This window comes from Schistocerca cancellata, chromosome 7 (assembly GCF_023864275.1).
Source record: "Schistocerca cancellata isolate TAMUIC-IGC-003103 chromosome 7, iqSchCanc2.1, whole genome shotgun sequence".
Taxonomy (NCBI): Eukaryota; Metazoa; Arthropoda; class Insecta; order Orthoptera; family Acrididae; genus Schistocerca; species Schistocerca cancellata.
Window position 1 is genome coordinate 72,587,715 of NC_064632.1, and position 16,759 is coordinate 72,604,473.

General features: G+C 45.0%; 1 protein-coding gene across 1 annotated transcript in view; it reads left to right on the top strand.

Annotated features, from left to right (window-relative positions):
* LOC126092320 (endoglucanase A-like) overlaps positions 1-16,759 on the top strand; it is a 113,126-nt gene that overhangs the window by 20,747 nt on the left and 75,620 nt on the right. The window contains exons 3-4 of the mRNA XM_049907852.1: positions 2,052-2,330; positions 14,578-14,764. Coding sequence (XP_049763809.1) covers positions 2,052-2,330; positions 14,578-14,764 — 466 coding nt within the window. The remainder of the gene's footprint in view (positions 1-2,051; positions 2,331-14,577; positions 14,765-16,759) is intronic.

The following is a 16,759-nucleotide window of genomic DNA, read 5'->3' on the forward strand; positions in this document are numbered from 1 at the left end:
GAATGATCGTCATTTTTTAATGAACACTAAGAGTCATTTTACAAATACTAATGCACTGAATTTAAAATAAAAAAGTTTTTTATTTATTTATAAGGTAATAAACATGTAATACAACTACTGTAATACTTATTTACAATGAACACATTTCTGCACTGAAATGGTGCAGAAGTTAGTTTATACTTACACACAACCACACACACACACACACACACACACACACACACAGACACATAAATTTTCAGTGAACACATTACTGCACTGAAATTGTGCAGAAGTTATGTTGTACTTATATACAAATCAGTTGGTTTTACTAAGAAATTGGCATATAAACTTGTACTACTGTAGTAGGCATGGGCTTTGTGTCTATCTTGGCCACAATAATGCGTTCGCTATGCTGTTTGTAGTAGCTAACCCGCACTCCTATTTTTTTATTCATTATTAAACCTACTCCTGCATTACCCCTATTTGATTTTGTATTTATAACCCTGTAATCACCTGACCAAAAGTCTTGTTCCTCCTGCCACCGAACTTCACTAATTCCCACTATATCTAACTTTAACCTATCCATTTCCCTTTTTAAATTTTCTAACCTACCTGCCCGATTAAGGGATCTGACATTCCACACTCCGATCCGTAGAACGCCAGTTTTCTTTCTCCTGATAATGACGTCCTCCTGAGTAGTCCCCGCCCGGAGATCCGAATGGGGGACTATTTTACCTCCGGAATATTTTACCCAAGAGGACGCCATCACCATTTAATCATACAGTAGAGCTGCATGTCCTCGGGAAGATTACTTCAATGAAATATAAAAAATAATACTTGAGCTTTGGAAGAGCTGTGAAAAAAAATAAAATGTACCTCACCAAAAGGTGACAGTCATGTCGAAAGGTATGTGCTAAGGTTTGGTCAGGGTAGAGCCAGAAAATAAAGTAGATAGTTGCCAACAGCAAGGTGGAATTAGTATAATATCTTTGAGTAGGAGGGTCTTTGATGGTTAAGAGAGCTGGGCACGGGCAGTAAAAACCGGTGAGTTGCAATTAGGTGCCTCGAGGAAGCAGACGTGTCTGGACAGCTTTAAGGTAGGAGTCGCTCTCGCTGCGCAGTTACCCTAAGAAAACTTTAGCATATAAATGAGAGAAGATATATAATGCTTTCAGAATGGTTTTTGTTAGATCATGTTCAGAGTTATGCTTTGTATGTCCAAGGTTTGACACAGTAAGAGTTTTTTAAAATTTTTTGTAACAGTGATTCGTGCTACAAAAATGTTGGAAATGGTAGGTTTCGTGTATGACTTACAATTTTAACAATATATATTTATTGAAATCAACATTGTATTTAAATCTAACAGCCTGAATCATAATCCACTTTCTTTGCTTGTATTGAATATGAAAATGTGTAGGAAAGTAAAGTCACCCACCAATGAAAGAATGTAAAGAAAATGAGGCCCTTATGCAATATATACGTGCAGTTCATGGTTTGAAATAGATTTTGGTATAACTAATGTTATCAGAGCAAAGTTATTTCAAAAAACTTATTTTATGCCATCGCAGAACTGGCGTTATTCAGGTCAAGATATAATTTCATTAAGTAAACGTCAGGGCCAAAAGTTAATTTTTCAGTACCATCTTAATGCCATTGCACAAATGGCATTATTCTCTTAAACTTGATTGCTGAATTTCTGGCAAAATGGAGGAGTGCAAGAAACAAGTTCACAGACGCAGTCAGATGCAGGTTTTGTTGAATAATTAATTTGGTACAATCTTATCATTGATACTCTGACAAATAAATAAGGATACAATTTTATCTGAGATACTTTCAACATTCTAAACTACTTACCAAATTTTGATGACTTCTACTTCATTATTATAAACTGTTAGATGAATACAATACCTCCGTTGATGTCGTCGCAGTCGGTGGTCAGTAACACAGCAGAAAGCAGTAGCTATTCGTCAGACTCAATTTAGCACCCATTTCAACTGTGCACTTGAACCAGCACGGTTAAACCAAAGTGTGAAACCAGCCTCTGACTCGACACTTTTGGCGCTCCACAGCTGGCGACTACATGAAGTTCGGCTTCACACTGGCCTACACACTGACGCTGTTGTCGTGGGGCGCCATCAGCTACGAGCAGGGTTACTCCAGCGCCGGAGCTTTGGACGGCGTGCGCGACGCCATCAAATGGGGCACCGACTACCTGCTGAAGGCGCACGTCTCCGCCAACGAGCTGTACGTGCAGGTCGGCAACACGACCGCCGACCACAACTACTGGGGGCGACCCGAAGACATGACGCTCGAGAGGCCTGCCTACAAGGTCGACACGGAACACCCAGGTATGACCAGTAACAAATGCAGTAGAGATGGGCAAACTGAAACACGTAAATGTTTCGAAACAAATGAAACAGTACAATGCAATGTTTCGATACGGTGTTTCGAAACAGTGAAACAGTTTGTGTTTTGTAATCTAATAAACCTACACATTTTATCATCTTGAATGTCTACTGTATAAGTATGTCCATATAAACACAAATGAGGTGCGAGAGCACTAATCATATCGCAGAAAGTATGAAACTATCACTTAGGCGTCTTGGCAGTTTCGTATTTCCTGCAGAAAATGCGCTGCTATTGTGTCATGTGACTTTCATACTTTTCAATTGGCTGAGGAAAGCCTTAGCTGAAGGCAGAAGAACCACCACGAACGGAACTGGAGGTGGGAGCAAACTGCAGAAACAGCAGATATGCTACTGGGATTCCCACATTCCATTAGTATGGCTAATATACCCATCCTGCTAATTTCCATGCACACAAAGGGAATCATTGTGGATAATAGGCACAGTGACTATAGACTCACAAATAACGCTAAATAATTCGAATAAATAACAAAATATAACAGAAAAAAATTTTTGTGTTTCAAGGTGTTTCGAGCCGTTACTATAAATTTACGATGCTTCCCGTTCACCATTACACTATCAGTGATATGTCAAACAGATTGCTTGCAATTATACCTACATCAAATTTATGTACATGTCTAGTAACTGTCACTCTACGCCTTTTTTTATTTAAAATGTTGTAGTCTTACTTGCGTTTCTTAATGTGCTTACTGTATATAAACAGAGAAGCGTATGTTATAAAAAAAAGTGTAATTTAACTCAATGATTTTCACATATTTATTATTTGGAATGTGAATAGTAGGCGTTGTTTTATTGTTTGGTTAGTGTTTATAAAGCAGATGTTACGCCATTTCGGAATAGGACAGTCAGCTAGAAACGAAGCTTTATTTTCGGATATCTTAAGCTTCATGCTATTGCTTGTCAAAAGATTTCGACGCTCTTGAAAGTGTTTCACGAAGTGGTATGCTGTGTTTCGGTACCTGTGCCGAGCCCGAATCTCGTCCGACGCATAGCGGAATGAAACATCACTGTTTCGATACAATTAGTCCGTTCCAAGCACAGGTGGACTGAAACAGCCTTATTTTGAAACAACGATACAGTTTCTGTGTCTGGCTCGAGATCCGAGACAGGGGCGAAATGAAACACCACTGTTTCGAAACAGTGAACCATAGGCGTTCCGAAACACTGAAACAGTTCCAGGTATCGATACACTGTATCGAAACATAGAAACAGTAGCCAAGTCTAAAATACAGTGTACACAGATGAGGGTTGACCACAGTCTGATGACAGTAACGTAGCAGCCACTATTCTCCTCATGCTTTATGGAAAAACATGTCAAATATTCTAGCCTACTGGTAACCACACATTAGGAATCTCATTTTTCAAATTTTGTTATTGGTTTTACGAATTCTGAAACATTCATTAAATCATTTTTGTGTCATTGAGGAAAAGATAAATTATTGAATTAGACCAACTTCTGAAACTTGGATGAGCCCTTCACCATGATATACTGCGTGTGACACGTACGAGTGTATTTCAAAACGTTTCATCCAGTCTCACAACACTATATCTTCTACATCTACATCTACATTTATACGCCGCAAGGCACCGAACGGTGTGTGGCGGAGGGCACTTTACGTGCCACTGTCATTACCTCCCTTTCCTGTTCCAGACGCGTACGGTTCGCGGGAAGAACGACTGCCGGAAAGCCTCCGTGCGCGCTCGACTCTCTCTAATTTTACATTCGTAATACTCTTGGGAGGTATAAGTATGGGGAAGCAATATATTCGATACCTCATCCAGAAACACACCCTCTCGAAACCTGGACAGCAAACTACACCACGATGCAGAGCGCCTCTCTTGCAGAGTCTGCCACTTTGATAAACATCTTCGTAACCCTATCACGCTTACCAAATAACCCTGTGACGAAACGCGCCGTTCTTCTTTGGATCTTCTCTATCTTCTCTGTCAACCCGTCCTGATACGGATCCCACACTGATGAGCAGTACTTAAGTATAGCTCGAACGAGTGTTTTGTAAGCCACCTTCTTTGTTGATGGACTACATTTTCTAAGGACTCTCCCAACAAATATCAGCCTGGCACCCGCCTTACCAACAATTAATTTTATATGATCATTCCACTTCAGATCGTTCCGTACGCATACTCCCAGATATTTTACAGAAATAACTGCTACCAGTGTTTATTCCACTATCATATAATCATACAATAAAGGATCCTTCTTTCTATGTATTCGCAATACATTACGTTTGTCTATGTTAATGGTCAGTTGCCACTCCCTGCACCAAGTGCCTATCTGCTGCAGATCTTCCTGCATTTCGCTGCAATTTTCTAATGCTACAACGTCTCTGTATACTACAACATCATCCGCGAAAAGCCGCATGGAACTTCCGACACTATCTACTAGGTCATTTATATATATTGTGAAAAGCAATGATCCCATAACACTCCCCTGTGGCACGCCAGAGGTTACTTTAACGTCTGTAGACGTCTCTCCATTGAGAACAACATTCTGTGTTCTGTTTGCTAAAAACTCTTCAATCCAGCCACGCAGCTGGTCTGATATTCCGTAGGCTCTTACTTAGTTTATCAGGCGACAGTGCGGAACTGTATCGAACGCCTTCCGGAAGTCAAAGAAAATGGCATCTACCGGGAATCCTGTATCTGATATTTCCTGGGTCTCATGAACAAATAAAGCGAGTTGGGTCTCACACGATCGCTGTTTCCGGAATCCATGTTGATTCCTACAGAGTAGATTCTGGGTTTTCTACATATATGAAGACTGCACTCCAAGTCCTTCATAGGACTACAAAGTTTATTTAAAAATCTGTCTTTACGTTTCACATGTTTGCAAAGTCAGCTTTGTGGTAAATGTAAATGTTGTGTGACTAGGGCCTCCCGTCGGGTAGACTGTTCGCCGGGTGCAAGTCTTTCGATTTGACGGCACTTCGGCGACTTGCGCGTCGATGGGGATGAAATGATGATGATTAGGACAACACAACACCCAGTCCCTGAGCGAAGAAAATCTCCGACCCAGCCGGGAATCGAATCCGGGCCCTTAGGATTGACATTCTGTAGTGCTGACCAGAGAGGTACCGGGGGCGGACAGCTTTATGGTCCGTACTACGATTTCGCTTAGGAATTAAGTTTTCAGCTACTTTTCACGCAAGATCAGTGTTCCGTTCCTTAGATTTACGGCAAACGCACAGGAGTCCTGTACTTTTGTGAGGATGTCTGCGATTACTGTTTTGAGTGCTATTGTTTTACGACATACAATTTCGCCAGAAGTTTCGGAAGGGGAGACCTACGGAGGGTCTTCCAGTTCTCGTTTTGTTATCGGTCTTCTGAATAATTTGGTGCGGCCAGCCATTACTTTCTCTCCTGTGTCAACCTCTTCATCTCACAATAGCACTTGCTTCCAACGTGATCAATTATTTGTTCGATATACGATGAAGAAGCTTGCACAGGATAGAGTAGCATGCAGAGCTGCATCAAACCAGTCTCATGACTGAAAACCACAACAACAACAACGTACACTCCTGGAAATGGAAAAAAGAACACATTGACACCGGTGTGTCAGACCCACCATACTTGCTCCGGACACTGCGAGAGGGCTGTACAAGTAATGATCACACGCACGGCACAGCGGACACACCAGGAACCACGGTGTTGGCCGTCGAATGGCGCTAGCTGCGCAGCATTTGTGCACCGCCGCCGTCAGTGTCAGCCAGTTTGCCGTGGCATACGGAGCTCCATCGCAGTCTTTAACACTGGTAGCATGCCGCGACAGCATGGACGTGACGCGTATGTGCAGTTGACGGACTTTGAGCGAGGGCGTATAGTGGGCATGCGGGAGGCCGGGTGGACGTACCGCCGAATTGCTCAACACGTGGGGCGTGAGGTCTCCACAGTACGTCGATGTTGTCGCCAGTGGTCGGCGGAAGGTGCACGTGCCCGTCGACCTGCTACCGGACCGCAGCGACGCACGGATGCACGCCAAGACCGTAGGATCCTAAGCAGTGCCGTAGGGGACCGCACCGCCACTTCCCAGCAAATTAGGGACACTGTTGCTCCTGGGGTATCGGCGAGGACCATTCGCAACCGTCTCCATGAAGCTGGGCTACGGTCCCGCACACCGTTAGGCCGTCTTCCGCTCACGCCCCAACATCGTGCAGCCCGCCTCCAGTGGTGTCGCGACAGGCGTGAATGGAGGGACGAATGGAGACGTGTCGTCTTCAGCGATGAGAGTCGCTTCTGCCTTGGTGCCAATGATGGTCGTATGCGTGTTTGGCGCCGTGCAGGTGAGCGCCACATTCAGGACTGCATACAACCGAGGCACACAGGGCCAACACCCGGCATCATGGTGTGGGGAGCGATCTCCTACACTGGCCGTACACCACTGGTGATCGTCGAGGGGACACTGAATAGTGCACGGTACATCCAAACCGTCATCGAACCCATCGTTCTACCATTCCTAGACCGGCAAGGGAACTTGCTGTTCCAACAGGACAATGCACGTCCGCATGTATCCCGTGCCACCCAACGTGCTCTAGAAGGTGTAAGTCAACTACCCTGGCCAGCAAGATCTCCGGATCTGTCCCCCATTGAGCATGTTTGGGACTGGATGAAGTGTCGTATCACGCGGTCTGCACGTCCAGCACGAACGCTGGTCCAACTGAGGCGCCAGGTGGAAATGGCATGGCAAGCCGTTCCACAGGACTACATCCAGCATCTCTACGATCGTCTCCATGGGAGAATAGCAGCCTGCATTGCTGCGAAATGTGGATATACACTGCACTAGTGCCGACATTGTGCATGCTCTGTTGCCTGTGTCTATGTGCCTGTGGTTCTGTCAGTGTGATCATGTGATGTATCTGACCCCAGGAATGTGTCAATAAAGTTTCCCCTTCCTGGGACAATGAATTCACGGTGTTTTTATTTCAATTTCCAGGAGTGTATTTCAATTTCTCTTTTCCTCTACAGGTAGTTCCCTTCTGTTTCTGACTCCGTAACACGTTTCGTATCATCTTGCTCTTTCTTCTAGCCAGAGTTTTCCACAAGCTTTTTTCATCGCTTGTTCTGTGGGGAGCCAACTCTGTCCCTTATCTTAGCGGTCCACCTAATTTTTAACATCCTTTTATAGCTGCAAATGTCAGACCCTTCGATTCTATTCTTTCCCGCTTTTCCCAAAGCCCATTATACACCAATATACGATGCTGTGCTGAAAACGTACAAATTAAAAAAAATTCTCTCTTAAATTAAGCGCTGTGTTTGATACTAATAGACTTTTCATGAACGAAAGTGCGCTGTGGCCTGTGCCATTAAGTATTCCCGGCTCTCTTTACGCTTTGCTAGTCTTATTTGCTTCGTGCATCTCGTCTTATTTTGCTTCCAAGGTAGCATAATAATTCAGTTTCATCTGTCACCAGTTTTGATGTGAAGTTTATCGTTAATCTGAGATTTGCTACTCCTCATTACTTTCGTCTTTCTTTGATATACCTTCCATTAACGTTCTGTACTTATTAGGTAGCCCATTCCATTCAACAGGTCTGGTTGTTCCTCTTCACTTTCACGTAGGATAGCGATGACGTCAGTGAACCTTGTCATTGACATCATTTCACCACAAATTTTTTTTCTCAATCCTGAACATTTCTTTTATTTCTGTCACTCATTTTTCGATGTATAGGTTGAACGATAATGGTAGAAGAATTATTCCTGTCTATTCAATTCGAGGACTTCGTCATTAGTATTTCGTTGGAATTCTTTCCTCTTGAATTTTTTAGACGCTGCGTCTTACGTAGTTATCCCTACAGCTGACACCTATTTCTGTGGGAATTTAGACCATTTTCGGGCACTTTACATGGCCAAATGTTTTTTCTAGATCGACTGAGCCCCTGAACTTTTCTTCATTTTTCTTCCACTATCGAGCACAACGCGAGAATTGTCTTTCCGGTATCTTTACCCGTCCTAATGCCAAACTGATCATCATCTAACAGATGGTATATTTTCTTTTCCGTTTTTCTGTAAACTTTTTTGTCGTTGAGGCATGCGTTGTTACACTGACCGTACGACAGCTTTCGCACTTAACTGCGGTTTGCTGTCATCACGATTGTGTTGATGGTATTTTTCCGAAAGTGTTATGGGGTATCTCCAGTCTCATAGATTTTACAAACCAAATTGAGTAGTGGTTTCCTCTAATGATTTTAGAAAATCCAAAGGAATGTTCGGTAAGTCTTCCCCCCTTATCTGATCCCAGTCCTTAGAAAGCTCTGTTAAACTCTGACTCTAATAATGAATTCCCTAGTCTTCCACACCGACATTTGCTGGAAACCCATTGTCTGGAAGCGGTGAAACTCTCTGTTGCCACCGGTACTGTCCACTGCGTGGAAGACTGTCATTTCGACGGCCAGTGCAGGACATATCCCGTTCCCAGTTGAAGTGGTTCAAATGGCTCTAAGCACTATGGGACTTAACATCTGAGGTCATCAGTCCACTAGTCTTAGAACTACTTAAACCTAACTAACCTAAGGACATCACACACATCCACGCCCGAGGCAGGATTCGAACCTGCGACCCTAGCAGCAGCGCCGTTCTGGACTGATGCGCCTAGAACCGCTCGGCCACAGCGGCCGGCCCCATCCTAGTCCCGCGGCACTTCGTAGTCTACTGTTCGTCGTGTACATTAGCGCTCTGTCTGCTACATGGAAAGTATCTCTAATTAACTCGATCAAGAGATTAATTATCGAATTCAACCGAAAATTGTAAACCAAAACGCAAGAAAGAAAACGTTTTGACATCATTTGACAAGAGAAAAAAGGTACAAGCACCTCTTACACAATACAGTCAAATCAAACTCCATCGGATATATTGATTCACGTGATTAACATTAGCTTAAAATCACACCGGTCACAAAAGCAGTCATCTCTTCGGGTAGACATGACGCTAATAGGGCATACCACTTAATCTGGCCTTAACAAGAGCCGTAATTCGGTGTGGAAGAGAGTCCGAGAGTACGCAAGATTCTTCAGGGATGCCATATCCAGCTAAAGCCACACATTGGCAGTTATAAACCCTAGAGATACTAAATTACAGGGCTGCTTACACAAATACTCCGAGAAATTTTCTGTGGGATTACGATCTGTGATTTAGTGAACCAGTCGAGGAGAGACAGGGCGCCTGTGTGTTCGTCAAATCAGGAACTTGCGTGCAGCCGTGGGAAAATGACTGTTCTCTTCATGAAAGACGGGAGCGGCTACAACAAAATCATCATGAATAAGTACGAGGGTGACTCAAATGAACACCTTAAATTTGTAATAACAAATCGAAATTTCAAGCCGCTATCCTGTACGTTGGTAAGCGTGCTACAAACAGCGTGCAGAATGGCCTGTAGGTGACAGCATAGTGCAGATGTACACATACCGTCGCAGTGTCAGTATAAAGATGGCCACACCACTTGCGACTTGCACCAGGGAAGAAAAACGTTCTGTTATTCGGTTTTTGCGTAGTGAAGGTGTGAAACTTTTTGAAATTCATCGGCGATTGAAGATTCAGTACTGTGATGCATGCTTGTCACTGCAGAAAGTATACGAATGGCGTAGGAAGTTGGCAAATGGTGTGACTTTAGTGGAAGATGTTCCTCGTCCATGTCAGGCACAACGAATTGTGACTCCACAGAACATTGCTGCAGTTGAAGTCATAGTGAAGGAAAACCGCCGAGTGACGCTGAATGAGATTGCAGCATGTTTACAGATTAGTCATGGGTCATCACACCACATAGTGCATGATGTGCTCCAGTTTCACTAAGTGTCTGCAAGATGGGTGCCACGGCAGCTGACTCCTGAAATGAGAGAACGACGTGTTGACGCTTGTGAAGAACTTTTTCGGCGCTTTGAATGAGAAGGTGATGGCTTCCTTGCAAGACTCATTACTGGGGACCAAACCTGGATTCAGTTGCAACAATCACAGACCTGCATTTTGAGTGTCTTCCTCATCCACCATACTCACCAGGCCTTGCCCCAAGTGATTTGCATATGTTTGGACCACTCAAAGACGCAATGGGAGGAAAGAAGTTCCGTTCTGATGAAGAGGTACGCTACGCGGTGCATGACTGGTTGCGCGGACTACCAAAATATTTTTTTTTCTACAGGAGTTTATGGTCTTTGTAAGCCCTGGAGGACTTGCATTGAGCGTGGGGGAGATTATGTTGAAAACTGATACAGGTTTGTACCACTTCTGCACAATAAATAATATTTAAAAAAATATTTAAGGTTTTCATTTGACTCACACTCGTAGAAGGAAGGGGAAGTTTTAGTCACCGGAAATGTTGATATGAACATCCTGATGAATGTTCACAGTAACCTGAACAAGTGGGTCCGATTCGTGGTGCAAGAAGCATCTCCAAAAGGCCACAGAAGCACCTCGGCCAGAGCTGCATCCTCTGCATCGGCAGATTAACCACGTCAATGTGGAACCCGTGCACTCGACAGTCTGCGTCATTCGAAAGAGGCGAAACAGCGACTCTTCGGGCCACACAGGGCGCATCCAGCCGGGCCACCATCCAGTTCCCATATTTTTTGGTCCATTGACGATTTACACCTTCATGTGCCGGTGTGAGCAATTCCCATTTTAGATGTATCCAACACCAGACGTCCTTGCATCCATTACCCTACACAGTGATCGATCTACTGTCGTGAAAGTTATTTCCTGATGTCTTAAGTCATGTCCTATCATCCTCTACCTTCTTTTTGTCACTGCTTTCCTTGTTCCTTTCTTCCCAGTTCTACAAAGAACCTCCAGATTCCTTAAGTTACCAGTCCTCCTAATTGTCAACACTCTTCGATAGCACCACTTCTCAGACGCTCCGATTGTCTTCTGCCGTTTTACCGACTGTCCACGATTCACTACCACACAACGCTGTGCTCCAGAGTACAGGATGTTTATCAATTAGTTATACAAAAGTAACCTTGAATTGTCAAAAAGGTAGATAATTTGCAGAAATGTTTGATACAGTACTGAATGCAGTATATCTTCAAGCTTTATTTACAAATGCTCAATGTGGTTACCTTCAGTAGCACGACAGTGTCACATCTGCAGTCAATGTTCTTCGAAATCGTATGAAGCAGGTCTTGATGTATAGCGGCAACTGCATGGTTATCCGTTATCTCAGCTCGTCCGCGTTTCCCGGAAGCGTAGAATCAAACACTCTTACTTTAATGTAGCCCCACACATACAAGTCCATTGGCGTTAAATTAGCTGATTTGTTGGGCACGATATTGTTCTACCTTGTCCAATCGAAGCAGGAACATTCCTACGGAGGTACGTGACCACGATGATATTGTGGTGGCGCACCATCTTGCTGGAAAATCTATGCCAATGTTCTTCTGTAATTGAAGCATTAGGAAAGGTGTAAGCATGTCCAGGTACGATATGCCAGTTACAGTTGACGCGGCAAGAAAGGAAGGATCGTACATCTTGTTACAGCTTAAGAGCAAAAACTATTTGCCTTAGATGAGTCCCACACATGTTCGATTGCGTGACGTAGTTTCTGCTCACTCTATATTCCAACATTATACCTATTCACTTTACAGCAGGTGAAGGAAGTACAAGTGAAAAATATTTTATTAACAAAATCACCTTCCGTCTGCATTTTTAAAAATATTTCCACACTAAACTCAGCTCGTATTTCTTTGTCACTTTCTCTTAAAGCTTGCAACAGTTCCAATTTGCAGGGTTTAAGTAACAGGCTTTTCCGGAATACCTTCTACAGTATACCACTAGGCATATTCAGTTCTAAACTGGTACGTTTCGGTGATTTACCCGGACTAGTAATGTAAGATTGTCGAATTTGTTCAATTGCTGCGCCACAGGCCCGAATTGTTCCCGAACATTGGCAGCGAGGAACCGTAAACAAAACTGCGCATGCGCTGTATCGTTATACGACTCCATGATGACTGTTGGAGTAAATGCCACCCAGTAGGAAGGTCGCGAACTAACAGTCATGGCCACCAGCAGGAACCTCGCGAACTAACAGTGTTAGTACTGCATTCAGTACTGTATAAAACATTTATGCAAGTTATTTACCATTTTTTACAATTAAAGGTTATTTTCATGTAACTAATTTATAAACACCCTGTACAATTCTGGCTCAAAAGCCTATGTTTGATACCAGTGGACATCCATTTGCCAAGAATGCCCTCTTTACTTGTGATAGTCAGTTATTTACGTTCCCCATGCATCGTCCGCCACGGGTCATTTTGCTAACTAGGTAGAAGAATTCCTTAATTTCATCTACTTCGTGATTGCAATTTTGGTGTGTGCCGCTATTCACATATCTGCTGCTTCTCGTTACTTTTGTCTTTCTTCAGTCCAAAGTCAACTGTCCACCTAATTCGCAACCAGTCTCTGTTGTTTATGATCTACTTACGACCACAGCTTTTAGCCCATGTTATGTGGGTTGGAGTGGTACACCATTTCTGGAACAAAGGTTGACGGTCCACATTGACGCATCAAGTACACTACTGGTCATTAAAATTGCTACACCACGAAGATGACGTGTTACAGACGCGAAATTTAACCGACAGGACGAAGATGCTGTGATATGCACATGATTAGCATTTCGGAGCATTCACACAAGGTTGGCGCCAGTGGCGACACCTACAACGTACTGACATGAGGAAAGTTTCCACCGATTTCTCACACACAAACAGCGGTTGACTGGCGTTGCCTGGTGAAACGTCGTTGTGATGCCTCGTGTAGGGAGGAGAAATGCGTTCCATCACGTTTCCGACTTCCGGATTGGAGCCTATCGCGATTGCGGTTTATCGTATCGCGACATTGCTGCTCGTGTTGGTCGAGATCCAATGACTGTTAGCAGAATATGGAATCGATGAGTTCAGGAGGGTAATACAGAACGCCGTCCTGGATCCCAACAGCCTCATATCACTAGCAGTCGAGATGACAGGCATCTTACCCGCATTGCTGTAACGGATCGTGCAGCCACATCTCGATCCCTGAGTCAAGAATGGGGACGTTTGCAAGACAACAACCATCGGCACGAACAGTTCGACGACGTTTGCAGCAGCATGGACTATCAGCTCAGAGACCATGGCTGCGGTTACCCTTGACGCTGCATCACAGACAGGAGCGCCTGAGATGGTGTACTCAACGACGAACCTGGGTGCACGAATGGCAAAACGTCATTTTTTCGGATGAATCCAGGTTGTGTTTACAGCGTCATGATGGTCGCATCCGTGTTTAGCAACATCGCGGTGAACGCACATTGGAAGCGTGTATTCGTCATCGTCATCCTGGCGTATCACCTGGCATGATGGTATGGGGTGCCATAGGTTACACGTCTCGGTCACCTCTTGTTCGCATTGACGGTCTTCATACGATCCCTGCGAAACCCTACATTTCAGCAGGATAATACACGACCGCGTGTTGCAGGTCGTGTACGGGCCGTTCTGGATACAGAAAATCTTCGACTGCGGCCCTGGTCAGCACATTCTCCAGATCCCTCACAAACTGAAAACGTATGGCCAATGGTGGGCGAGCAACTGGCTCGTCACAATATGCCAGTCACTACTCTTGATGAACTGTGGTATTGTGTTGAAGCTGCATGGGGAGCTGTACCTCTGCACGCCATCCATGCTCCGACTCAATGCCCAGGCGTATCAAGGCCGTTATTACGGCCAGAGGACGTTGTACTAGGTACTGATTTCTCAGGATCTATGAACCCTAATTGCGTGAAAATGTAATCACATGTCAGTTCTATTAAAATATATTTGTACAATTAATACCCGTTTATCATCTTATTGTAGCAATTTTAATGGCCAGTAGTGTACATTCAGGGCTCGGTAATGGTCACGCCCAACCGCGATACCGCCTTTCCGCTATTCTGCTAAGTTTACATTTCGACGTATCTTACTGCGCTGGTTCCAGACAACCGTGTGCTACATACGTGTCACTTCATTGCCGTGATATGTCAGCGGTCGTGGATCAGTTGACCGCCTGACACCGGTTCCCCAGCATCCGCAGCGCTCCAGGCCAACTAGTATCCTCTCTTAACTGCTGACCGGAATTTCGTGCAGTTAGCTCACTGAGAAATGTGGCTAGCTCTGAGTCCCTTGTGTGTCTGAGACAAAGATAACACGGCGGTCTTTCTACCCGGCAGGAACCGACGTGGCGGCCGAGACGGCGGCGGCGCTGGCTGCCGCGTCCGGCGTCTTCCGCTCGGTGGACGCGACGTACGCCGACACCCTGCTGCAGCACGCCAAGGAGCTGATCGCCTTCGCGGACAACTACCGAGCCATCTACACAGAGTCCGGCGCCATACCAGACTCCGACGGCACGGCTTACCTGTAAGGCTCGGCACAGGCCGATACTTCCTAGTCCATCATTCAGATGTATGCAACGCTTCTTTCTCGTGTGTGTTTACTGTTTTTCTGTACTGCTGAGTTCATCCCCAGGAAACATATCATTTATTTCATTGTATTATTCCCATCCTGGACTTTCTCTCTTTCGTTTTACACTACTGGCCATTAAAATTGGTACACCAAAAAGTAATGCAGATGATAGACCGGCATTCATTGGAAAAATATATTGTACTAGAACTGACATGTGATTACATTTTTCACGCAATTTGGGTGCATAGATCCTAAGAAATCGGCACCCAGAACAACCACCTCTGGCCATAATAACGGCCTTGATACGCCTTGTTATTGAGTCAAACAGAGCTTGGATGGCGTATACAGGTACAGCTGCCCACGCAGCTTCAACACGATACCACAGTTGATCAAGAGTAGTGACTGGCGTATTGTGACGAGCCAGTTGCTCGGCCACCGTTGACCAGACGTTTTCAATTGGTGAGACATCTGGAGAATGTGCTGGCCATGGCAGCAGTCGAACATTTTCTGGATCCAGAAAGGCCCGTACAGGACCTGCAACATGCGGTCGTGCATTATCCTGCTGAAATGTAGGGTTTCGCAGGGATCGAATGAAGGGTAGAGCCACGGGTCGTAACACATCTGAAATCTAACGTCCACTGTTCAAAGTGCCGTCAATGCGAACAAGAGGTAACCGAGACGTGTAGCCAATGGCACCCCATACCATCACGCCGGGTGATACGCCAGTATGGCGATTCCGAATACACGCTTCCAATGTGCGTTCACCGCGATGTCGCCAAACACGGATGCGACCATCATGATGCTGTAAAAAGAACCTGGATTCATCCGAAAGAATGACGTTTTGCCATTCGTGCACCCAGGTTCGTCGTTGAGTATACCATCACAGGCGCTCCTGTCTGTGATGCAGCGTCAAGGGTAACTGCAGCCATGGTCTCCGAGCTGATTGCCCATGCTGCTGCAAGCGTCGTCCAACTGCTCGTGCAGATGGTCGTTGTCTTGCAAACGTCCCCATCTGTTGACTCAGGGATCGAGACGTGGCTGCACGATCCGTTACAGCCATGCGGATAAGATGCCTGTCATCTCGACTGCTAGTGGTACGAGGCCGTTGGGACCCAGCACAGCATTCCGTATTACCCTCCTGAACCCACCGATTCCGTATTCTGCTAACAGTCATTGGATCTCGACCTACGCGAGCAGCAATGTCGCGATACGATAAACCGCAATCGTGATAGGCTACAATCCGACCTTTATCAAAGTCGGAAACGTGATGGTACGCATTTCTCCTCCTTACACGAGGCATCACAACAACGTTTCAACAGGAAAACGCCGGTCAACTGCTGTTTGTGTATGAGAAATCGGTGGAAACTTGCCTCATGTCAGCACGTTGTAGGTGTCACCACTAGCGCCAACCTTGTTTGAATGCTCTGAAAAGCTAATCATTTGCATATCATAGCATCTTCTTCGTGTCGACTAAATTTCGCGTCTGTAGCACGTCATCTTCGTGGTGTAGCAATTGTAATGGCCAGTAGTGTAGTTATTCGCGTGTTTCTCATTTCTTCAATGCCCTCTATACCATTTCATTGGCTGCCTGTATACTGTGCAATGTGTTCAGTGTGATGTTGTTCATATAGCAGCCTGCGCTTTTCATTTTGTTACGTTGGTTTGTAGTAACGCCCTCAGAGACATCTAAAGGACATCAGAGCTAGTTTTTTTTCCTTACTTAGCAGTTGTATAGGGATTGTGCTTGCTGTGCGCTAATGCAAGATGAGTTAGCGCCTGTCCGGTAACAAGTTGAAGTCGTGTTGGCCACTATCTGCTGGCTGCAGCCCAAAACTTGAGCAGCGGTTGGGCAGAAGTGGCGAAGGCTGCGATACCTCTGCTGGCGTTGTAATCCCCCGGCAATTTCGATGTCACTGCATCTTCACATTGCATCTAACCGGCTTGTCCTCA